The 26,797-nt window shown below is 41.1% G+C and overlaps 1 protein-coding gene across 1 annotated transcript in view; it reads right to left on the bottom strand.

Moving 5' to 3' along the window:
• Positions 1 to 5,255: 5,255 nt before the first annotated feature.
• LOC122931339 (deuterosome assembly protein 1-like) overlaps positions 5,256 to 26,797 on the bottom strand; it is a 61,011-nt gene continuing 39,469 nt past the window's right edge. The window contains exons 5-7 of the mRNA XM_044285403.1: positions 11,779 to 11,849; positions 10,263 to 10,355; positions 5,256 to 5,266 (exon numbers count right to left, since the gene is read on the bottom strand). Of these exons, the coding sequence (XP_044141338.1) occupies positions 5,256 to 5,266; positions 10,263 to 10,355; positions 11,779 to 11,849 (175 nt within the window). The remainder of the gene's footprint in view (positions 5,267 to 10,262; positions 10,356 to 11,778; positions 11,850 to 26,797) is intronic.

Below are 26,797 nucleotides of genomic sequence, written 5' to 3'. Positions count from 1 at the left end.
GAAAGGGCTCTTCTGCGGATCTCAAGACCTACAAGAATTCACAAAATGTGACAAAAATGAGAATGTCTAGAATTTCACAATCTGTATAGAAATGATCTGTCGGCAAAGATAATTAATAATACAAAGATCTCAATATAATACTGCCCTTCTACAAATCCCTTGTGAAACATCTTAAAAAGGAAGATCAAGAAAGAATTCACGGATGGTTGACTAGACTATTAGGATCACAGGTCTCTCTTAAAGGTGGCCATGCACATTAGATAGAAGTTGGTTGATGTTTGGATATCAGTTGAACAATCATCTAGTGAACGTTCGTGTCTCAGATGCCGCCATACACACTTTAAAGAGGACCTGTCACCACTCCTGACATGTCCGTTTTAATAGCTGCATGCATTCCCCACGTAATAACAATTCTGGAAGATCTATTCTTATGGCTCTATGTCCCTTTATTATTTCTACTAGAAGTTATGAATGAATTGCAGAGGGGAGGTAACATGTTGGGGGGGTGTACCTGCACAGTCTGACTCTATCTAATCAGTGCTGCCATTTTCAGTCTGTGCAGGTACACCCCCCAACTGGTTACCTCCCCTCTGTACCCTTACTGCAGACTGCTAGCAATTCATTCATAACTTCTAGTAGAAATAATAAAGGAACAGCACAACATAGAGCAATAAGAATAGATCTTCCAGAGTTGTTATTACGTGGGGAATGCATGCAGCTATTAAAATAGACATGTCAGGAGTGGTGAAAGGTCCTCTTTAATCCATACTGGCTGTCACACATGTTCAAACTGCCCTTACATTATCAATTAAAATGGGGCGATGGACGAAAGTTCTTTCTGTGAATATTCTTTCAAAGAAAGATCTATCGTTCAAATCTAGACGTTGTTTACGTCTGAAAACTGCTTATGTCATTCCAATTAACTTGTATTGAGGCTCAATACAAGTCTATGGCAGACTAAAATTGCAACAATGTATCTGTTAGGCTGTGCTTCTCCAGCTTCACCCCTCCCACTAAAAGGTTCTAATTCAGCTAGAAACGGTATGTAAGGAGAGCAGTCAGAGCACCTAGTTGTCTGCAGATAGGGGCCAGTGCTTAGTAGAAGATACTCTGCCAGACTGCATGAGTGATCAGAAGAAGACGATAAGATGGGGATACTTAGCCACAGACTGGGTCACCAGCCATTTGACTAGGGAGCCATCCGGACGACCAACTTACAGACCCTGGGCCATTAACCCTTTGGCCAGGGTACCAGCCTTCTGAGAGAGGGACAGCTAGTTCAAGATTTTCCTCAGTCTCGTCAATGTCTTATTCCCAAAACCAGAACACAAGGTCTGTCTAAACAAAACCAGGGGAGCAGAACAACTTCACTATATTACCCATTATAAACCCTATCTTAGCATTTTAGATGTTCTCTGAGCCCCTTTGAAGCGTCAGCTAGAAGATACCATGTCCTACAGAAGGGGTCATGTATCAAAAACCATACAGATGAATATTCATCAAAGAAATACTGGACCTAATCCATAACTTGGGTGTGTGCTGCTCATGATTGGAATTAGGCCATCCACCGGCATCAGCCATGTTAACGTCACCTCAATCAGGGCTCTGCAAGATATAGTAAGTAAAGAACGCACCCTGTACTGTCTCTAACCCCTCCATATTTGATATGCACGTGCAGAACATTATGACGGGATGGATAAAAGTGGTGTCAGGTCGCTATGATACCCAAAATATACCATAGAGTATAGGTTCTTCATAAAACTTGGTGGTAAAAAGCTATTAGCATACACACGAGCCTCTCCCTGACATCAGAGGCAGGGAGGCTAGTGGGGGAATCTCAGCAGGATTCCAGGCCGGAATACCACGGCCGTGTGCATTCGGCCTAACTGACAGCTCCGTCTTTCCTGCTTCAGAATAGGACTGGAGCAGCAGGATAGAGATGGACGGTCTTGGGACACAGTGACAACAGATAAGAGTTTGTTAAACTCGTCATTACCCATCGCAGTTTATTACATAACTGTCCCTGAAGTTGTTATTTCGCAGTGAGTTGCTATGGAAAACCCGTCTTCACTGTTCAGTGCAGCGCGGTACAGAACAGTGAAGACGCTCCTCACTCACTGCTGTCACCCTCACTGCCTCCCTCGTATATCGCTCAAACTGTCCATATATAATATACTATATATATATATATATATGGTCTAAGATCTCAAAATTGGTGGCTCACCTCAGGCGGGGTTCTGGATGGTGCTGCTAGCCCAATATAGAGGATCACCCCTCCTCTAGTGATAAATGTAACAGAAATTGAAAGTGAGGGCGAGCACTCAACACCTGGAACCAGTTAGTGATGCATAAAATTATTTATTAAATCACCATATGACAATGTGACATATAACATACAAATGGACCATATAAACTAAAATACAATAAAGATGCCACTTAGGGAATGGTTAAATAGTAACAGTCTCTTCTGTTCAAGGCTGATAATGTAGCAAATGAATTACACCGATGTGTTACAATGTCCCATGCGCATATAGCAACAGTCAATAAATTTAGCTGGCTCTTATGTACTGCTCCAATAACAGCCCAACAATAATGCAGATGGATTCAGCAATGTCCGCTACCACATAGGTAGGACTTGATATCCTTAGATGCCAATAATCTTATAGACATGCACCTTCCGTTGGTAAGCCTCACCGCATGAGGTATGAACTGATAATGTTCCTACCTTCCTCTGGTTTCGAGGACGTCCAGCCGGACGTGTGCGGTGGATGGGCTGCGAGCGACTGTTCCGGCGTCTAGCTCGTGGTGTCTGTGATCAGCTGTTCCCAGGTCTCGCGGGATTTCGTAAGTAGTATGTCCCTGGACTGTACAGCAGTAGTTGGAAGTTCTGTACTTAGCGTCTCAGGGATCTTGCTTCTTCCGCTAGTTAGATTGTTTGCATGGCCATGCGTCTGTTGCGGAGATGCTTCTGATACAGGTGTGCGGCCCAGACGCGTTTCGGGAACTCCTTCCCTTCGTCAGTGGTCCACTGACGAAGGGAAGGAGTTCCCGAAACGCGTCTGGGCCGCACACCTGTATCAGAAGCATCTCCGCAACAGACGCATGGCCATGCAAACAATCTAACTAGCGGAAGAAGCAAGATCCCTGAGACGCTAAGTACAGAACTTCCAACTACTGCTGTACAGTCCAGGGACATACTACTTACGAAATCCCGCGAGACCTGGGAACAGCTGATCACAGACACCACGAGCTAGACGCCGGAACAGTCGCTCGCAGCCCATCCACCGCACACGTCCGGCTGGACGTCCTCGAAACCAGAGGAAGGTAGGAACATTATCAGTTCATACCTCATGCGGTGAGGCTTACCAACGGAAGGTGCATATCTATAAGATTATTGGCATCTAAGGATATCAAGTCCTACCTATGTGGTAGCGGACATTGCTGAATCCATCTGCATTATTGTTGGGCTGTTATTGGAGCAGTACATAAGAGCCAGCTAAATTTATTGACTGTTGCTATATGCGCATGGGACATTGTAACACATCGGTGTAATTCATTTGCTACATTATCAGCCTTGAACAGAAGAGACTGTTACTATTTAACCATTCCCTAAGTGGCATCTTTATTGTATTTTAGTTTATATGGTCCATTTGTATGTTATATGTCACATTGTCATATGGTGATTTAATAAATAATTTTATGCATCACTAACTGGTTCCAGGTGTTGAGTGCTCGCCCTCACTTTCAATTTCTGTTATATATATATATATATATATATATATTCTGCCCTGTCTGGCTGACATTGATACTGTCAGTCGTCAGTACATTCGATCTGTATGCCGGGAGCTGAAGGGGATCGTTGGCAGCTCTCATGGCGAGTAACTAGTTACTCAGCGTGTCTCATAGCCCACCTCATGGACCCACACCTACTGTATGTGGAGGACAGAGGTGCTTGGAGTGAACAAAGAGCAGCGCACACCATTCCATTCATTCTCCTTTCGGAAGTGGCGGTCGTTAGACACCACAGGTGGGTCAGGAGAGCCCCAGTTCTTTACATTGTGTGCGGTTCCAGCACATATGAGACATATCCTATGGATATGCAATAAATAACCATGTTGGGAATACCCAATAACTCTCCCAGGAGGAATAATTCATGACAGAGTTATAAGAAAAGACGTTCCAGTGTGTTATTTAATCGGGAATACAATACTGTCAGGAGAGCTGAGATGTCCTCTGTAAGTGCGGTAAATGTATTTATACCAATGTAATGTGATCAAAACCCTCCTATTACTACAATTTGTACTCAGGTAGAGGAGAAGCCAGGTGACGCTCATGGACATGGTGGCAGTTACCAATGAACACCAGTCATCCTTTGGAAATGGTAGAGAAGTCCTCCTACCTGTTGGTGCACATCTCCATGCTCTTTCATGTCCAGCTCTCCCTCCAGTCTGTATAGAAAATGTGCATACAATGAAGGGAACACATGATGGCATGGTTCCAATCATTGTATAGGTGTATGTGGTGTATAATAAAGTAATTGATTTCTTACCTGGCAACAGGATTTGATTGGTGAAGTCATCGGCGAATGACATCTGGGAAAAGCTGCAGGTGCCCTCGGAGAATAGTGATTGGTCCTTTTCTTCAACGGACGTTCCAGGTACCTGTAAAAGAAGGAGATAACAGTCAGTGCGCATTCACGGCACTGGACAACAAAGAGTTAGGACCTACGCCATACTTACCCATGGAAGAACTTATCAAGCATCTCATCTATAAAGCTGAATCCAAAGAAGGAGTCACCTGGCTTAAAAAATGCTTGTCCGAGGAACTTACATGTTCGGATGAAGCGCCGGGATCTTCTTCTCATCCTCTGTGCACGAGCCCACAGAGGATCGATCTCACTGTCGTCACTGGCGCGTGCATGCTCAGTGACAGTCTAAAGGACAACCTACCTTCAAAACGGAATAGCCGGGACCTTCTCTCCTCCTGCTCCTCCGGAAAAAAGGAAAAACAAGAAAAGAAGCCACTCACCTCTGGTTAAAGAAGTAGGCGATCCAGAGCTGCCGTTACCTTCCCTCGAGCCACCGACAGTTGGACCTGGTAACAAGAGTGAGATTAACGGTGATAATAGTCAGGATGGCACCCAGATGCAGCGCAATTTTTATAATCAATCACATTAATTTAGTGAAGATAAAATACATTTATTTAATGAGTTTTTGAAGTTCATATCTAACACAAATAAGGAGGATTCACACTCCTTAGCTCAGGTCTGGGTGGATAAGACATGTCAATCCACAATTAGTCAATGACAGATTTCCGGGCACAAATAAAGATTCAGTCTCTGTTTTTAACCCTCAAACAAATAATTATGAGGGTATAAAACAATCCTGCCTTAAAGAAGCTTTGGTTTGTCATATTTCCCCACTTGGATACCACCTCTCAACTTCAGTTAAAAAAATAAAATAAATATGGAACAGGGAATTTATTGATTTATATTCCCTACTCCCATCATCCAATAACAAATCAGAATTCAAAGATATTAAGGACTCCGACTCAAAAAATAAATACATTTTTAATTGGTTACAGGCTTTCTCTATTTATGCAGCAGTCATAGGAGAACGCAAACCCGAGCTATGCTGTTGGCCTATAGTTAAGGCCTCATGCACACGACCGTGGTGTGTTTTTCGGTCCGCAAATCGCAGATCCGCAAAACACGGATGGCGACCGTTCACGTTCCGCAATTTGCGGAACGGCACGGACAGCCTTTAATATAACTGCCTATTCTTGTCCGCAAAGCTCGGACAAGAATAGGACAAGTCATATTTTTTTTGCGGGGCCACGGAACGGAGCAACGGATGCGGACAGCACACAGAGTGATGTTCACACCTTTTGCGGCCTCATTGAAGTAAATGGGTCCGCATCTGAGCCGCCAAAACTGCTGCTCAGATGCGGAACAAAACAACGACCGTGTGCATGAGGCCTAAACCTTATGTTACCACAAAAAAATACTAATTTTCGTCAGCAAAGTAACTACAAAAGAGGCCTATGCTTCAAATTTAACAAAAATATATGCAAATGGGCCTCAAATTGCAAATATAGACATGAGTGCTCCTTTTGTAGTGGAAGCCACCCAGTCTTCAAATGTTTCAAAAAGCTTGGATCAGCCGGGGCCTCAGCTACTAAAGATGCTCAAGGAAAAAGCAACAACTCCAGTGAGACTAACAAAATTAACCCCCTGGCTAAATTGCTATCCAGACAAAGTGATGGCTAGGTTAGTATTATCCGGCTTTTCTTTTGGTTTTTATGTCCCTGAATATACAGGGACTGGCTGCACATGGGTTGAAAACCCCAAATCTGTTAAATTAAACCCTTCTATAGTTAAGGAAACATTTTTTCTTTTCAAATCTCTTTTTATTGCATTCGAGATTAACACAAGAAACAGGGGTTTACATCTGATATTCCATAGATACAGAGTAGAAGAGCGCGTCACGCAGGACGTAGTTGTGGAATACAGATATTACATTTTTATTATGACGGACACATATATAATAGCAATCATACACTGAATGCTGGAAATCAAGCAATGGACTGGGTTAACCCCTTAGTGACCACCCATACGTGTTTTTACGGCGGTCACTAAGGGGCCTTAGGCTGGGCTGCCGCGTTTTTACGGCGGCCCGGTCTAAGCGCTGCACGGCTTCCCCGTGCAGCGGGGAGCACGGACCCGGCTCTCACATGAGAGCCGGGGCCCTGCTCTAACAGCCCGGACCGGCAGGAGTGCCGATCCGGGCTGTTTAACCCTTTACATGCCGGGCGCAATGGCGCCCGCTGCATGTAAAGTGGTGACAGAGGGAGCGGACTCCCTCTGTCTCCCATCAGCACCCCGAAAATAAGATTGCGGGGTGCTGATGTGTTCGGAAGCTTACCTCACTTCCGATCAGGGCCCCGAGCCTGTGTTCAGTTCTCTCCAGCAGGCTGTGCCTCTCTGGCGCAGCCTGCTGGTCAAGGTTTGAATAGCATTGCTATTCAAATGTAATGCCTTATAGAGATAATGCATTACATTTTTAAAGCAATCAAAATACTGAATATTATAGTCCCCTTGTGGGACTTTTAAGTAGTAAAAAAATAAAATAAAAATACACATTTATTAAATAAAAAAATTCCATAAAATAAAAAAAATATGCTTTTTTTTTCATTGAAAATACGCTTTTCAATGAAAAAAATTGCAAAAAGAAAATATCCCCCATATGTTTGGTATTGCCGCGTCCGTAACGACCCGGACTACATAAATATTACATAAATTATCCCCTATGGTGAACGCCGTAAAAAATAAAAATTAAAAAAAGACAGAATTTCTCATTTATTCTTAGTTTCCACCGAAAAAAACGTAATAACAAGCGATCAAAAAGCGCCATTTACTCCAAAATGATACCAATGAAAAATACAAGTTGTCCCTCAAAAATCAAGCCCTCACACAACTCCATAGAAAAAGAAAAAAAAAAGTTATGGGTCTTGTGAAGTGGCAATGCAAAATCATCTTTTTGGTTAATAAAAGGGGTTTTATTGGAAAAAAAAGTAGTAAAACGTAAAAAAATTATAAGTATTTAGTATCACTGTAATCGTACTGACCCAGAGAATAAAGATATTATGTTATTTGTACCGAAAAATGAACGCCGTAAAATTTATAATGTAAAAACGCAGTGGCAGCATTGCTATTTTCCCCCATCTCCCTCCCAGAAAGAGTTAATAAAAGTTAATCAGAAAGTTATGTGTACCCCAAAATGGTGCCATTAAAAACTACAACTTGTCCCGTAAAAAACAAGCCCTCATAAAGCTATATAGACGAAAAAATAAAAAAGTTATAGCTCTTGGAACGAGACCATGAAAAAAGGAAGAAAAACGCTTGGTCATAAAGGCCCAAACAGGCTTGGTCACTAAGGGGTTAACCTACAGTCAACATTGAATCATCTGTGCTTGTGTCAAAATGTTAAAGTATAACTGTCATATTTTTTTGAGGAGTATTGGATTGTGGTGATTAATATCTCCTTGGTGGCCCTATTTCAACTTTTCACTTTGTATTCAATTACCCCTTAATTCCACAGTTTTGTTCCCTGTACTGCCTGCTTTTACCTGTGCTTAAAATAGGGTTGCTAGGCATGGTCCGTCTATGTGTTGAAGGACGGAGCAGGCAGCGTGCAGGGTCACATTACTGACAGCTAGGGACTGTAAGTAAATGATTAGAGCCAGGTCCTCCCCAGCAGCTGATAACAGTGCCTGGGCTGGGTGCACTTCTCCCTGTTCCTGCGCTTGGCAGACGCTCCCTCACTCAGCAGAGCTGGAGAATGCAGAGCCGAAGCAGCGCAGACCAGGGAAGGGAGATCTGCCATCTGCTCAGTGTATAAATGAAAGCAACATGTGGTAAGAGGACCCCTTTGTGCTGCAGGAGATTAACCCTTTAGGGGGGAGGGCTCTGGTTACTGACACTTTTGGGGGGCTCTGGTTACTGGCTAGTGAGGGCAGGCAGGATTAGCCTCAGGGTGAGGGCAGTGGTGGCCATCTTAACTGAATAGGGAAATTGCAGTTTTATGCAGACTGGTTGCTAAGAGCTGAATCTTAATAAATATGGGGTAAGTCAGTCTTATAGTAACTGATCCTGGAATATCATGTTATTAGTAACTACATATATGAAAATTGAAATTAGGGTCTAAGTGTGACAGTTATCCTTTAATGAAAACAGTCTGAACTCTTTAATTATTATTTTTTGATTGGACACAACTTGCATACAGCAGCTAGAGGACATGTCTAGAAGTTGTGACTTAACATAAAGAACCAATTAAGAAAGGTGGGGTAGGGAGGGAGAAAAAAGAGGAAGAGATGGGTGGGGAAGTGGGGGTATGGTCAATTTGCATCTTGATACACAAATGTAAAGGCTACGTCATGTATTAATTCCCCATAAGGCTAGGTTGCTGAGTCCTCTGCCTGGAAGCCCCTAAAAGCCTTCCATGGGCGCCAGATTATATCAAATTTACAAAAGTGGATGGGCACTCTGATACATGGAGTCACATAGAGTAGGAATATGTCACTAGAATTTTATTTAAAGGCAATAACACATTAAAATAAAAAAAATATAATAAAATATCCCTATCAAGGTATGTGTCTTCCAAAATACATCAAATATATACACAATAAAATAAATAAAATGAATTAAAATGTAGACTGGCTGTCTCCTCTTAAAAATAAAATCCCTTTTAAAAAAACTACAATAACTATTGGGTTCTTTAAACTTCATTTCACGGGTTAGACCCATGGGAAGAGTCTTCTCAAAAAGGTTTTATAATTCAACTAAAGGTATTCTCTTACCTTTATCACATATCAATTTAACGAAAGAGTTAAAAGAGGATTTACATATTTGGTTATTATTTCTATCTAAATTCAATGGCAGGACAATCTGGCAGCAATCATTTATAGAGTCTGACGCATCACAATTGTGCACAGACGCAGCTGGCTCCATAGGCTATGGTGCGTTTTTTTAAATCCTTTTTGGTCTGCCGAAGTCTGGCCTCGAAAATGGAAGGATGCAGGTTTATTAAAGAATATAGTCTTTATTGAACTGTTTCCTGTTTTAGTTGCTTTACATATTTGGAGGCCATATTTTGCTAACAAAAGAATTCTGTTATTATCAGACAACAATGGTGTAGTTTTTGCTATTAATTGTCTTGCGTCATAATCTATACCGGTTATTATCTTACTTCGTGAGCTAGTTCTGTTCTGTCTGATTAATAATATTTGGCTAAAGGCAAAATATGTTCCTGGTAAGTCTAATTTAATAGCAGATGCTTTATCTCGCTAGAATCTCACACTCTTCAAAGAACTAGTTCCAGATGCGGCAACCTCCAACTCTCCTTGCCCGACTCATCTTTGGGGGTTAATTTAGGAGTTCTGTGGGACTTAATATGGAAACCTCTTTCCCCAAATACATGGTCCTCTTACGTATCTGCATGGAAACTATGGACTTCATTTTGCAAATATAAAAAATTTGATACATTTTCCAATGAATCTTTATCTTTAATTGAATTCTTTAATAGTTTACTGGTAAATAAAAACTCTTTCCATACTATAAACTACATTTTTAGTGGCATTTCCTTCTTTTTCAATATTTTAGGCCTTCAATCAGTAAAAAATAATTTCATTTTAAATCAGGCCTTAAAAGGTTTGAATATATGTACAGTCAAAAAAGAAGGAACCAGACCAATTTGACATTTTACCTTCAATATGTTCTTCAGATCTAGAAACTAAGCTTCTTCGATCTGTTTTTCTTTTGGCCTTCTTTGCTGCTCTCCGGATCAGCGAATTCACGGCTGTGAACAAGCACAGTACATCACCAATTATTAATTCCGATTTGGTTTGCAATGATAAAGTTTTGAATCTTTACATATGAAAGTCAAAAACTGATCAACTACAAAAAGGTCATTGGATAACTTTACACCCAATCCATAACTCTCGTTTATGCCCTATAGTGGCTATGCAAAATTGGTTGTATATTAGGCCAAAGGTGGATGGTGCTTTATTCCTACACCGGGACCATTCTCCTCTTACAAGATTTCAATTGAATGCAATTTTTAAAAAAAGTCTCTATATGTTAGGATATCAAGACTATAATATTTCTGCCCATTCATTCAGAATAGGAGCAGCCACCTTGGCTGCTCAACAAGGATTTAGGTAGATCTAAATCGGATAGGTTCAAGATCTACATCAGACCAGAATTGTTATTAGAATTGTTTAATTTGTCTTACAGGTAATCGCAAGATTTGGATTGTGGGAAACCACATCGTTAATGGAACATTAAATCGAGCTTCTCAAAGACAGTATTTACATGACCTTGGTCTAAATTTTAATATATATATATTTATTGGTCTGCACAAAATTTAAAATTGAGAGATGTTTAGTCTTTGTGTAACTCTCTAGCATTCTACTTAGGCTACTTTCACACTAGCGTTCGGGGCTCCGCTTGTGAGTTCCGTTTGAAGGCTCTCACAAGCGGCCCCGAACGCATCCGTACGGCCCCAATGCATTCTGAGTGGATGCGGATCCGCTCAGAATGCATCAGTCTGGCACCGTCTGTCCTCCGCTCCACTCAGCAGGCGGACACCTGAACGCTGCTTGCAGCGTTCGGGTGTCCGCCTGGCCGTGCGGAGCCAAACGGATCTGTCCAGACTTACAATGTAAGTCAATGGGGATCCGTTTGAAGTTAACACAATATGGTGCAATTTCAAACGGATCCGTCCCCCATTGACTTTCAATGCAAAGTCTGGATGGATTCCGTCGTTTGCATTATAGGTTCGAATCCGTCTGTGCAGACACCAGACAGATCCGCTCCGAACGCAAGTGTGAAAGTAGCCTTACTTTTACCTGATCTCATTAGTCTACATTTTGGTGAAAATGACTTAGGACTCATATCAATTCGCAGGAATTAATTAATAAATAAAAAAAGAAACTTTTAGGAATATTTGCTCTTTATTACCTAATACTGTCATTACATACTCGGAAATGATTTAGAAACTCAACTGGTCTCACAATGATCTTCACTTCTTGGATAATATCAGGAAAAAAGTCAATCGTCAGATGGAAAATGTAAATGTTTTTTCATATGGGCCCGAAAGTGTGTATACAATGAAGGGAACACATGATGGCATGGTTGCAATCATTGTATGGTGTATAATAAAAGTTATTGATTTCTTACCTGGCAACAGGATTTGATTGGTAAAGTCATCTGTGAATTACATCTGGGAAAAGTTGCAGGTGCCCTCGGAGAATGGTGATTGGTCCTTCTCTTCAACGGACGTTCCAGGTACCTGTAAAAGAAGGAGATAACGGTCAGTGCGCATTCACGGCACTGGACAACAAACAGTTCCCGTCCCCCCTCCCCTATATTGTCGCGATGTTAGATTCATTGAGTGAAGTCGCTCATTAATGAGTGGACGTGTTGTTTATTATTATCTCGATTTAAACGGTTTATTAGTTATTTAAAGAATTAACATTGCGGCCTTTACCTCCACATACAGTATATACTGATATATAATTTCCTTAATAAATGTTATTCAGAAGTTAACTGGTCTTGGTAGTAATTTCTGCAATTTTCTGGCTGATGGCTGCTATAGTCATATCCTTCTGATGAAGCTTCTCTATCAGGTCTGAGACGTCGGCCCACAGCCTTTTAAGGCTCGAGTTTCTATTCTCTTTTATGGAGGAATCTTTTTCACTCTTTAAGATTTTCAAAAAAAGTTGTCCCTTTTAAAGGAATATTCCAGGAGAAACAAAAATAAAGTCATTTGCACATATTTTAGTATTGTATTGGTCAGCCATGCTAGTAATAGTGGCCTATAGGGCGCTCTTCTCCTGGACTACAGATCATGCTCCATCCCCTTGTCTATGAGGCGTTGTACATAACCTCCTCCTCCCTCATCATGTTGTCCTGGCCGGGACCTGTTCAGCATCTGCAGGCCCTATATCCTGCCTTCCTCGGGCAGGGCTTCACACGCTCGCTGATAAATCTTATTCATGGTCCACAAAGTTGGGAGGTGATGATCTGAGAAGATCCCGTGCACATTACAGATGGTACAGACTCCTCCTGGGTTGACCCTCCGACCGGAAGAGAAAGGCGGCTACAACTTTCTGCATGGAAAGATTCTGCTGAAGACCTGATCTCCACATTACTAGTGATGAGAGGCTGGACTGAGCCAGGCTCTGGTATGGGGAGAGGTCCAGAATGTCTACTGTCTGAAGTCACTCACCACCCAGCACAACATCACCAGGTTTAAGAAAACAAGGATCAAAGGAGGCACTTATTAAGAATAGCGTATTACACACTGGTCATAATCTATCCCCCATTAGTATGAGATGGTGCCACCTCTTAGTAATTATAGCTCAAGGGAGCTGTGGTATATTTCCGGTATAATCTACATCGATCTCCTGGTGTACATTATGATAAATACCCTTGCGGCATCCTCACGTGCATGAACATGATGTGATCGGGCAGGTGCAGGAGCTGATCAGTAACAGCCGGGCGCCTGCTGCATCCGCGGGCATCGGTGTGTGCGGTGATGCCGGCGGATCAACCCTTTCACGCGTGGCGTTCAGCGCTGACCACGGCACGTTCGGCGTATACAATGGGAGGGGGGTCCCTCTGACTACATCGCCCCCCCACGCTGCGCTGGCAGGGGGTCTATAGTTGCCATGGCAGCCCCGAAACCTTACACAGGCATTGGAGCTGCCAGCCTACGGAAGCCCAGGAGATCCAGCCTAAGCGCTGGGTCTCTTAGGCAACTGTCAGCGTCCAACAGAATGTATTGTACTGAATTGAAACAGGGATCAAACCCTGAAAAGATGAAGTCGCACAGTGGGACAAATATAAAAAGTTAAATAAAGTGAAAAAAAGTTTTTTTTTATAATAAAAAAATGTAAGTTTCAAGTAAAAAAAAGCGTCCTTTTTTTTTAAATAGGGAAAAAATGAAAAGTAGACATATTAGGTATCGCCGCGTCCGTATAGACCGGCTCTATAAAAATATCACATGACCTAACCCCTCAGATGACCACAGTAAAAAAAGTTTAATAAAAACTGTGCTTAAAAAAACTACATTTTTTTGTCACCTCACATCACTAAAAGTGCAACACCAAGCGATCAAAAAGGCGTATGCCCCCCAAAATAGTACCAATCTAACCGTCACCTCATCTCGCAAAAAATGAGCCCCTACCTAAAACAATCGCCCAAAAAATAAAATTAAAATATGGCTCTCAGACTATAGAGACACTAAAACATGATTTTGTTTTTGTTTCAAAAATAAGTGTATAAAACTTTAATAAATAAATAAACAGTATACATATTAGGTATTTCCACACCTGTAACGTCCTGCTCTATAAAAATATTACATGATTTAACCCCTCAGATGAACACCGTAAAAAAAATAAAATAAAACTGTGTAAAAAAAAGCCATTTTTTGTCACCTTACATCACAAAAAGTGTAATACCAAGCGATCAAAAGTCATACACACCCAGAATTAAATTATACCAATCAAACCGTCATCTCATCCCACAAAAAATGAGATCCTACCTAAAACAATCGGCCAAAAAATTTAAAAAAACGATGTCTTTCAGAATATAGAGACACTAAAACATGATTTTTTTTTTGGTTTAAAAAATGCTTATTGTGTAAAACTTTTTTTTTTTTTTTTTTTTTTTTTTTTCGGCTCAAAAATTTATTGGGAAAACTACAAAACATTTACAATAGAAATTTTTACAATCTCTCAATTCTTAGTAACCCGACTAATTATATATAAATATAAATATATTCAAGTCATCTTTTCGTTACATTTAGAAAACCCTCCCCTCCCTCCCCCCTAGTCTGTGGTGCGTCAAAGTAGGACCCCTATAAATGAAACAACTTGGCCTCAACTAGTCAATCCTCCAACCACCCCATATCCTATTCCACTGGTCCTCAATTTCCCTCCGTTTATATATAATTTTCTCATAGTTTTTTACCTTATCAGTTAAATTTATCCATGTATTTATGTCTGGAGTGGATCGGGCAAACCAGGTCCGACTGATCAAAACTCTAGCCAACATCAGTATTCTGCTCAGGAAAATCTTTTGATACTTGTGATTTTTTAGTTTGGAAAGATCATTAAGCACAAATACTTGTGGTTCAAAAGGAATTCGAATTTTTAGTTTATACATAATACAATTATTAATACTATTCCAGTAATTTATAAGTTCTGGACAGGTCCATATCATATGGAGAAAGTCCGCTCCTGCAGTGTCACATTTGGGGCAGTTGGACGTGTCTCTTAACCCGCATTTATTCATCCATAGGGGAGTAATATATAATCTGTGGCAAATATAGAATTGTATTAGAACATGGTTGAAGTTCAGGGATAGTGAAACCAAATTCCCAAAAATATTCTCCCACCCGTCTATTTGTAGATTCGGACAATCCGCCTCCCACGCTTTTTGTCCTGGTGAGTGTGTATCACTAAACCGTGCCTTAAGTAATAACTTATATATATTTGAAATTTTTGTTCTAGAAGGTGTACCCCCTACCCAATCATTCAAAAAAGATAAATTATCTATATCCAACAGCCGCTTATCATCCAAACTGGATAATACAGATCGCAATTGAAAATACCTAAACCATGAAAAGTTTCTTATATTATGTGTCATTTCTATAAAAGATTTAATTTCTCTATCTTTAACTACCTGTGAAATATATAAAATTTTATTCTTCTGCCAAAATGTGTCAGCTGCAATTTCATCTAGGCTTTGTAAGTACAAATTATGCCAGAGGGGCGTAAATGTAAGTGAACCCTTAACCTTCAACCATGTCCTAGTTGTAGCCCACACCTTAAGGAGTAGTTTTATAGTCTCTCTGTAGCCTTGCTCGTAACTCTTCAATAAACCAGATTCCAACAAGGTAAAAATATTATTATGGGCATGACTAGTTACCAACTTCCCCAAGAGTGTGCTGTTCTCTGATTCATAGCACATCAATAACTGGGCTGCAATAAAGTACCCTTTAAAGTAGGGGAGATTTAAACCCCCGCACTCCACTGATTTATACAAATATTCCAGCTTAATTCGAACTCGCTTTCTTCCCCATATTAAATCATTAATTATTCTTTCCATAAGTTTAAAATGTTTGTCTTGTATCCAAATAGGTGTATTCCTGATCACATAAAGAAATTGTGGTAATATCACCATTTTAACTAGTGAAACTCGATCAGCTCTGGATAGGGGAAGTTTCAGCCAGATTCCTATTTTAGCTCTACTCCTTACCATTATGGGGATCAAATTAAGTTGTACAAAATTTTCGACCCGAGGCGATATAGTCAAACCCAAGTATTGAAAAGTATCAACAATATCTAACTGTGTGACAGGAACCTCTTTCTGTGGCAGGGGGTCTATTGGGAGCAGACTGGTCTTGGCCCAGTTTATAAGAAGACCAGACACCTCACCAAATACTTTAACCATTTGAATAATCCTAGGAAGAGTAATTTCCGTATGGTCTATAAAAAACAGAACATCATCTGCATATAATGAGATACGGTCTTGTGTTCCTAGCGTACCGAATCCCTTAACCTGATCATCCTGCCTGATGGCCATCGCAAGGGGTTCGATATAAATATCGAATAGCAAGGGAGATAATGGGCAGCCCTGGCGGGTGCCTCTGTTTAAATCAATACTACTACTCAGAATTCCATTAAGATTCAATTTTGCCCTTGGAGATCTATACAGTAGCCTAAGAGTACGTATAAACCTTTCTCCAAAGCCCATCCTGGCAAGAACCTTCCAGAGGAAACGCCACTCCACCCTGTCAAAGGCCTTAGAGGCATCCAATGACAGGATGGAGCGGGCGGTCCCCCCAGGGGCCTGGATATTAGAAAAGAGCCGATGTAAATTATGATGTGTACCCTTATTTTGGATGAAGCCGCTCTGATCCGGATGGACAATGGAGGAAATGACCCTAGAAAGCCTTGTAGCCAGGACCCTCGCAAGAAGCTTTACATCTGCATTGAGTAGTGAGATTGGTCTATAAGATTCTAAATCTAAAGGGTCCTTGCTTTTTTTTGGAATTAATATTATTGTAGCCTCCATCATTGAATCTGGCAGCATCCCATCCTCCATTGATTCAGCAAAGACCTCCAACAGTCTGGGAAGGATACAGTCCCCATATTTACTATAAAATTCATATGGAAGCCCGTCTGAACCAGGAGTGGAGTTAGCTGAACATAGTTTAATAGCTCCCCTAAGTTCCTGAATTGAGACCTCCAATTCTAGTGCTTGCTTTTGCGTCTCTGTAATAGTTGGAAAATTGATCCTGTCTAGATAGAAATCTATCTTATCATCTGTAATGTTGGAATCAGCTTTATACAGATCAAGGAAGTAATCAAGAAAGGCCTTCTCCACCGGGCCCTGTCTGGTGACTATCCTACCATCACTCAATCGAACCTTATCTATATGTTTTTTGGGTTGTTGATTGGAGATTACTCTGGAGAGGAGTTTACCAGGTCGCCCTGACTCTGTAAAATATTTTTGCCCTTTAAAGAAAAGGTTCTGTTGGGCCTTATCCAATAAAAACTTAGCATATATTTGTGTGGCTCTTTGCATATTTTCCCTATTCTTCTCCGTCTTGTTCATGTGAAAGGATTCTGTCGCCAACACTACGTGTTTTTCTAGATTTTTCTGTTTTTTTCCATATTCCCTTCTAAGGTTCGTGATATTACTAACCATCAATCCCCTCATATACGCCTTGAAGGTATCCCATACCACTTGAATTTTTGCTGAGCCATAGTTAATATCCCAGAATCGGCCTATTTCATTTTGGATTATTTCATGTGTCTTTATAACTGATAGCCAATAAGGATTTAGTCTAAAGGGAGGTTTTGGTGTATATCTTTCCTGAGATAAGCATAATTCAAGTAATAGCGGAGAGTGATCAGATATTGACCTTGTTTCATATTTCATTCGCTTTATCAGTTTCACATGTTTACTATTTATCAATACAAGATCTATTCTGGACAACGATTTACCTGCTTTACTAAAGCATGAAAAAACCCTTTTCCCCTGTCCCAGATGTTCCCAAGCGTCCTCAAATCCAGCCTCCAGGCAAAACCGTGCCAGGGGAGACCCCTGGACCGGACTGTCACTTCTGACACTCGTAGAGACCCTGTCACGTAGAGGATCGATGACACAGTTAAAGTCGCCAATAATCAATGTTGGACATTCTGGCCATTTATCCATGAATAATAAAAGAGAATTAAGAACCGAAAAGGAAAATGGCGGTGGGATATAGACAAAGGCCAAAATACATATCTTCCCCCCTAACCTACAATATAAAAAAATAAATCTCCCCTGTTGGTCGACAGAGGATGCCTCACAAACGAAATCAATAAGTCTATGTATCAACACCGTAACACCTCTCGAGTAATTGGAGAGGGTAGAATGATACGTGTGCGCAGCCCATCCCCTGTCGACCAGTCTAGTGGTTTCCTCAGTGAGGTGGGTCTCTAACAGGCATACTATTGCTGGTAAATGGGCCTGAGTCAAGTCAAAAACCGCTTGTCTCTTACCTCTATCCCCCAAACCACGTATATTCCAAGCAATAATTCTAGTCAGCATCATCAACAATGGTTAAATGAAGAAACAGGAGAGGGGAAAAAAAATAAAAAATAAAAAATAGACCAGAAGAAGGGAAACCACACCCACTTTGACGCACCACAGGCCAGCCCCACCCCCCCTCCCCTCACCCCCCTCCCACAGGCAATCCACCACATATTGTAGTAGAATTCTTTCCTATGACCATCCCTCCCACACTCCCCCCACTCAGCCACCCCCATTAGGAAGCAAAGGAAAATACATTTAGGGGTATAAGCCCCTTATAGTACTAATTATTCCCGCCAGATCATAACCCAATTGAATTAGTCAATTATTTCGATCAAGCCAGTCCGCGGCTTCTTCTGAGGTGTCAAAAAAAAGAGTTTTATCATTAAAAACAATCCGCAGTTTGGCTGGGAATATGAGAGAATATTTAATATCCCTTTCTCTTAGCCTCTTTTTAACAATCATAAATGTGCGTCTCTTTTCTTGTATATCTTTCGAAAAATCGGGAAAAAAGGCCAGTCTAATCCCGTTATACACAACCGGTGAGGATTCCCTCGCCCTTCTCAGGAGGATATCTCTGTCCCCTGTAGTCAATAACTTAGCAAGGAATGTCCGAGGTTGTCTCCCTGGAATTGGTTTTCCCCCTGGGACCCGATGAGCTCTTTCAATCATAAAAAGAGGAGAAAATGACTCTTTCCCAAAGTTCTCAAGGATTAATTTCTGTATGAATTGGGTTGGATTTTTCTCTTCCACACCCTCTGGAATCCCTATTATTCTCACGTTGTATCTTCGTGACCTATCCTCAAGGTCCGCTACCTTTTTCTTCAAAAGGTTATATTCTGATTTAAATGTGGAGACTTCCATATTTATTTTTTTGGATTCATTCTGTATAAGGGTGACGGAACTCTCAAGGATGTTGACTCTGTCTCGCATTTTTGACAAATCATCTTTTATTAGTCCCACATCAACTTGTATAAACCCAAGTTGGGTTGTGACCGCCTGTATTAAATCCCCGTTCTGTTTAACCGCTAGGAGTATTTCTTCTAGCGGAGAGGAATTATCATTAGGGATAGCTTCCCCCATTATACCGTCTTCTTCTTCGGGGTATCTAGCGGCTTTTTGTGTTTCTAACTCAGTCATCTCTGAGTCATCATTTTTTTTTGTGACAAGTTCCTTTTGTCCGCCCCTCGTATTAACCCTCGGAGACCTCAGGAACTGGTCTATTTTTGTTGCTTCAATAGTTTTGGACCCGTGTTTCTGACTTGAGAGATCAGTCGAGCGCCTACTAGCTTTTGGGGCCATATCTTATTCCTGCTTTTTTTTTTTTCCTCTTTTTTCTTTCTTTCTTTCCCCTTGTTCCGCCTCTTTCTCTCCTTTTTTATATATCTCTTCTTCTTCGCTCTCCTTCTCTCCCTTCTCTTTTCCCTCTCTTAGGAAATCTAATTATTTTTTTTTATTTTTTTTCGCCCTTTATTATTTATTAATTTTTTTCCCTTTTTTCTTTTTTTTTCACTCCCTTCTTGTTTGTTCTTGTTTTTTTCCGCCCTTTATTTTTATTTTATTTTTTTTTCCTTTTTTTTTTCACTCCCTTCTTGTTTGTTCTTGTTTTCTTTTCGGCTTTTTCCCCTTTCTAACCTTTTTTTATTTTTTTATTTGTCCATTCTTCTTTATACTCTTTCTCTTCCTTTTTTTTTTTTTTCCCCCTTCTCCACCTTATGCTTTATATTCTATAGTTCACTTCTTTTATAATCATGGGCACCTCACTTTTTTTTTTTTTTCCAAAAAATATTAACACCAGCAGCCTGTCAGAGTAGGGTCAATAGAATTAGTCCCAGCAGTATAGAGGAAAAAAGGGGAAAATAATAATCAAAAATATTGGACAGAATCTAAAGGCACAAAACAGGGTTGAATATATCATGGACTTCATACAAGCCCCCTGAAGAGTCCTCCAGCAACTTATCGATCTCCACTCAGGGTTAGTTAGAGTCAGCCATCATAGGGAGGTTAGTCACCACAACATCAAAAGAGGAGAGGGAACAAATCGGGAAAAACTGAGAACACGAGGAGAGGGCCAGGTCATATACAATAACATGAGGAGAGAACAAGGAGAATCGGCAGCAGTCCTAGATATAATTCTTCAACTTGTCAGCTTGTCCAACAGACCATCGGATAAGGGAAACACAGAGGTGTTACTCACACTGACACCAGGAGGGGAGCAGCAGATCAACAGGGACCGGAGACGCACTCCACGGAAGAACTTCACATAGCGAACTGTTCACAACGGCACGGAGGGTAGGAGAGGAGGAAGCGGCAGGAGCGGCAGAATCGGCAATAGGCAAAAAGCAAGCCCCACGTCCGAGCTCAGCAGTCGGTGGCAGTAGCGTAGTAGCTGTAGACGAGAGGCAGTAACGCTGTAGCGCGATAGCGCTTAACACACGGTCATAGAGAGGGTGCAGGAAAGGTTCGGCACGAGAACGCCAGCATGTTCAAAGCAGCGAGACAGCTGAGCCGGAGGGAGGCGGAGAGCGCGACGTCCTCTACGTCATCACGTCATTCCGACCTGATTGTGTAAAACTTTAATAAATAAAAAAGTAAACATATTAATTATCTCCGTGTCCGCAATCACCTGCTGTATAAGTGAACACCGTAAAAAATTTTTAATAAAAAACCGGTACACCTTACACCACAAAAAGTGTAATACAAAGCGATCAAAAAGTCATACAAAAAGTCATACACACTCCAAAATTGTACCAATAAAACCGTCATCTCATCCCGTAAAAAATGAGACCCTACATAAGACAGTCGCCCAAAAATAAAAATGGCTTTCAGAATATGGAGACACAAAAAAACTATTTTTTTTCAAAAATGCTTTATTATGTAAAACTGAAACAAACACCCATAGTCATATTTGGTATTTTTCGCGTCCGTAACAACCTTCTCTATAAAAATAGCACATGATTTAACCTGTCAGAAGAACATTGTAAAAAAACTAATAATAAAAACTGCTATTTTTTGTTCCCTTGCCTCACAAAAAGTGTAATATAGAGCAACCAAAAATCATATGTACTCTAAAATAGTACCAACAAAACTGCCACCTTATCCCGTAGTTTCCAAAATGGGGTAATTTTTGGGAGTTTCTACTCTAGGGCTGCATCAAGGGGTCTTCAAATGTGACATGGCCCTCCAAAAACCTCCTTTCCTTCTGCGCCCTGCCGTGTGCCCGTACAGTAGTTTACGATCACAAATGGGGTGTTTCTGTAATCTACAGAATCAGGGTAATAAATATTGTTAACCCTTGCTTTGCTACTGGAATTTTTTTTTATTAAAATGGAAAATCTGCCCAAAAAGTGAAATTCTGAAATTTCATCTCCATTTTCCTTTAATTTAACAAAGTTTGTAAAATCAGTTTTGTATACTTTGAGGGGTGTAGTTTCTAAAATGGGGTCATTTGTGGGTGGTTTCTATTATGTAAGCCCCACAAAGTGACTTCAGACCTGAACTGGTCCCTAAAAAGTGAGTTTTGAAAATTTTCAGAAAAACTTCAAGATTGGCTACTAAACTTCAAAGCCTTCTAATGTCCCCAAAATATAAAATGGCATTCACAAAATGATCCAAACATGAAGTAGACATATGGGGAATGTAAAGTAATAACAATTTTTAAAGGTATTACTGTTTAGTATAGAAATAGAAATTTTGAAATTTGCTAGTTTTTCTATATTTTTGGTATATTTGGTATTTTTTTTATAAATAAAAATGAAATTTTTTAACTCAATTTTACCACTGTTATGAAGTACAATATGTGACGAGAAAACAATCTCAGAATGGCCTGGATAAGTAAAAGCGTTTTAAAGTTATTACCACATAAAGTGACACATGTCAGATTTGCTAAAAATGGCCTAGTCCTGAAGGTAAAAACTAGCTTGGTCTTGAAGGGGTTAAAGGGGTTTTACAGAATAAAAAAAAATGGCTACCTTCTTCCAGAAACAGTGCGACATCCGTCTGCAGGTTGTGAGTGGTATTGCAGCACAGAGAATACTTGTGGCGCATTGTGTTAGGGTTACACTGGCCAGGCATGGTATAGCAGCCGTGATGACGTCACTTTTCACTTTACTATGTCGCTACGATTATTTGGAGGCTTTGATTATCTGCAAACCTGTTGGATTCCGGATGCAAACAGCCTGCGACCCTCGGCCATTATTCATCTCATACTTTCTAATCTCCTGGGGCGAGCAGTTGTCAGCCATATTACATAGCGGGTTATTTCAGCCAGGACAGGCCTGGTGATGTAAGGCTTTACCTCTGACAACCTGCAGGAGGCAGACACAGCGGAGGGCATGCTAATGCTCCAAGTGACATCAACATCCTTATGATTTATCACCATATGTACGACCCCGATCCCTGCTAAATCATGTCACGGAGAAAACTTCCAGCACGTTCAGCGTAAGCTTGATTCACGGTATTATGCTTTAATCAGAACCTGAGCGATTCTCAATTCAAGAGCTTAAAGGGGTTGTCCAGGTTTTTATTATTGGTGGTCTGTCCATAGAATAGTTCATCAATATCTGGTTGGTGGAGGTCCGACACCCTGCACCCCCGCCGATCAGCTGTTTTGGGGTATCCCGAACTACATAGTTCTGTCCATTGTGTAGTGGATAGCGGTGGTAACTGCAGCGCTGCTGACATTCTCTTCAACAGAAGCAGTGCTGCAGTAACCAGCTCATAGACGGAGCTTTGTAGTTCTGGAGCTACCCCAAAACAGATGATCAGTGGGGATGCGGGGTGTCGGACCCATGCCAGTCCTGAGTATAAGCCACTGATAACAAAAACCTAGAATTCCCTTTTAACTTGAGACGTTCGAAAGATAAGATCAAGGAGAACCAAGATCGGATCTTCAAAGTCTCAGGATTCTTAGAATAATGGGATTCTGAGGTATGTAACTCTCGTTTAGAGACTTGGAGAGCTGTGGTTCCCATCATCATGGTGTCTGGTGAAAGTCCCTGTTCATTGCTTATGTACATGTTATCCAGCTATATTGACTGCCCATGGATACCCTCTTCGGTTGGGAGACAGGAAGAGCAGCCAAAAAGAAGGTTGACTGCAATCTACTGTTCTCAGCCACTTTAGGCTGTGGAAGACCAACTACAGTGATTCTTTGGCCACATTCACATGAAAAATATACGTGACAGATGTTTTTTTTAACGGCCTACCTGGGATGACCAACTTGAAAGCAGAAGAAAAAATGTCTGCCCCATGATCACTAATCCTTCTCTCATATCTCCAGTTCTGAGAACCTCCAGAATATATAAATATGATATTAACACTTTGTCTTCTTTGCGGATCTTTAGAAGATGCCGGGTTAAAGGGCTTGTCTGCTGGGGTAGAGAAGAATTGGGCCAACAGAATTTTTTTTGCGCAGGAGAAAAGCCACCGCCTGAGGTGTCCAACAGCGGCTTTCTCTTCCCCTCCTATTGAAAACTTACAAATACTCTGCTGAACGCAACTTATGTGTATGGGGAAGTCTGGAGAAACAGATGTCGGCCTAACTAGATACTGAAGCTGTATGGGTACCGTCAGACCCACGACATGTGGGTGGACTGAAATAGAAGAAAAAAACGTGGCACTCCAACTTCTCAATGTAGTTTATGTGTTTATTTCTCACCCAGCATGCAACGTTTCGACTCCAGTGAGTCTTTATCAAGAACAGTGCAATACAAGAAATTAACCAAATATATAGGCATATCACCTAAAGCTGATTGGGTGGGTGGTCCATCCCTAAGGTGCCAACCCCTCCCCCCATTGCTGATTTGCCATCTTATCAAAAAAAGGGGTGTAACATAATAAACAAACATGTTAATACTTATTAATACAGTGATGTAATCCTCCACTTGACTGAAGGGGACCACAAAGTGACCTGCTAATAAGCAGCTCATAGCCGCGTCTGGCGTGCTGACCGGCGTCTGCGCTCCACGTGGTTACAGTTTCCGGCAACAGCGCTGAGGATACTTCGGGGTAACAGCGCTGAAGAACTTCCATTCGCATGGTACACACTGTATACCATTGCCTGGCAACAGTGATGGCCAGTTCGCAGTGGTCGCCGACGAACACATGCCATCTGCCATCTTTATTCCCAAGCCCGGCCATGCAGAGGTAAGTCCTTATGAAGGCTGTTCTCGGAACTGCCTGCTCCAAGTGACCGCATGTGTTTCAGAGCGGCTCGCGGCGCAGGCACAGGTAAGGACTTACCTCTGCATCGCCGGGCTTGGGAATAAAGATGGCAGATGGCATGTGTTCGTCGGCAAACACTGCGATCTGGCCATCACTACCTGGCAATTCAATCCTCCTATGCAAGCATGTACTGGCTATCGGGAGGTATAGTAAGATAGCAAGAACTGTACAGACATCGACTTGTATCAACTATGTATCATCAAGGTGCTTTTGTATTCGCCTCCCACTATATTAGGAGGAAGCCATTTACTCAAAAGAAATACGTGGAGGCTCTATCACTGATGACTGATCAATCGCTGCACAACAGAGAAAATAGCTATTGTTCCATAGATGAAGTGAGAGTGGTATTCTGTGAAAAACGTAAAAATAACGTAATTCTTTGTAGGTAGGACTGGAGACTGCTGAGGGGTACTAATTAGAAAGTGGGATGTTTTTAGTGGTAGGCATGGGTGTCATAAACATAACCTTAAACAAACTCCCACCAGAAGATGTCCAAAGTGACTCCTCAGCAGAATCTAAAGTTCTAAATACTTTGGCAAAATTAGGGGGCCCTTAACCACTTCAGCCCCGCTAGGTGAAACCCCCTTCATGACCAGAGCACTTTTTACACTTTGGCACTACACTCCTTTCACCGTTTATCGCTCGGTCATGCAACTTACCACCCAAATGAATTTTACCTCCTTTTCTTCTCACTAATAGAGCTTTCATTTGGTGGTATTTTATTGCTGCTGACATTTTTACTTTTTTTGTTATTAATCAAAATGTAACGATTTTTTTGCAAAAAAATGAAATTTTTCACTTTCAGCTGTAAAATTTTGCAAAAAAAACGACATCCATATATAAATTTTTCGCCAAATTTATTGTTCTACATGTCTTTGATAAAAAAAAATGTTTGGGCAAAAAAAAAATGGTTTGGGTAAAAGTTATAGCATTTACAAACTATGGTACAAAAATGTGAATTTCTGCTTTTTGAAACAGCTCTGACTTTCTGAGCACCTGTCATGATTCCTGAGGTTCTACAATGCCCAAACAGTAGAAAACCCCCACAAATGACCCCATTTCGGAAAGTAGACACCCTAAGGTATTCGCTGATGGGCATAGTGAGTTCATAGAACTTTTTATTTTTTGTCACAAGTTAGCGGAAAATGATGATGATTTTTATTTTTTTTATTTTTCTTACAAAGTCTCATATTCCACTAACTTGCGACAAAAAATAAAAAATTCTAGGAACTCGCCATGCCCCTCACGGAATACCTTGGGGTGTCTTCTTTCCAAAATGGGGTCACTTGTGGCGTAGTTATACTGCCCTGGCAATTTAGGGGCCCAAATGTGTAAGAAGAACTTTGCAATCAAAATGTGTAAAAAATGACCGGTGAAATCCGAAAGGTGCACTTTGGAATATGTACCCCTTTGCCCACCTTGGCAGCAAAAAAGTGTGACACATCTGGTATCGCCGTACTCAGGAGAAGTTGGGGAATGTGTTTTGGGGTGTCATTTTACATATACCCATGCTGGATGAGAGAAATATCTTGGCAAAAGACAACTTTTCCCATTTTTTTATACAAAGTTGGCATTTGACCAAGATATTTCTCTCACCCAGCATGGGTATATGTAAAATGACACCCCAAAACACATTCCCCAACTTCTCCTGAGTACGGCGATACCAGATGTGTCACACTTTTTTGCTGCCAAGGTGGGCAAAGGGGCACATATTCCAAAGTGCACCTTTCAGATTTTGCAGGCCATTTTTTACAGATTTTGATTGCAAAGTTCTTCTCACACATTTGGGCCCCTAAATTGCCAGGGCAGTATAACTACGCCACAAGTGACCCCATTTTGGAAAGAAGACACCCCAAGGTATTCTGTGAGGGGCATGGCGAGTTCCTAGAATTTTTTTTTTTTGTCGCAAGTTAGTGGAATATGAGACTTTGTAAGAAAAAAAGAAAAAAAAAGAAAAATCATCATTTTCCGCTAACTTGTGACAAAAAATAAAAAATTCTAGGAACTCGCCATGCCCCTCACGGAATACCTTGGGGTGTCTTCTTTCCAAAATGGGGTCACTTGTGGCGTAGTTATAGTGCCCTGGCAATTTAGGGGCCCAAATGTGTGAGAAGTACCTTGCAATCAAAATCTGTAAAAAATGGCCTGCAAAATCTAAAAAGGTGCACTTTGGAATGTGTGCCCCTTTGCCCACCTTGGCTGCAAAAAAGTGTCACACATCTGGTATCGCCGTACTCAGGAGAAGTTGGGGAATGTGTTTTGGGGTGTCATTTTACATATACCCATGCTGGGTGATAGAAATATCTTGGCAAAAGACAACTTTTCCCATTTTTTTATACAAAGTTGGCATTTGACCAAGATATTTCTCTCACCCAGCATGGGTATATGTAAAATGACACCCCAAAACACATTCCCCAACTTCTC

This window comes from Bufo gargarizans, chromosome 3 (assembly GCF_014858855.1).
Source record: "Bufo gargarizans isolate SCDJY-AF-19 chromosome 3, ASM1485885v1, whole genome shotgun sequence".
Taxonomy (NCBI): domain Eukaryota; kingdom Metazoa; phylum Chordata; class Amphibia; order Anura; family Bufonidae; genus Bufo; species Bufo gargarizans.
Note: the sequence above shows the minus strand (reverse complement) of the source record. Positions and strands in the feature narration are given on the sequence as shown.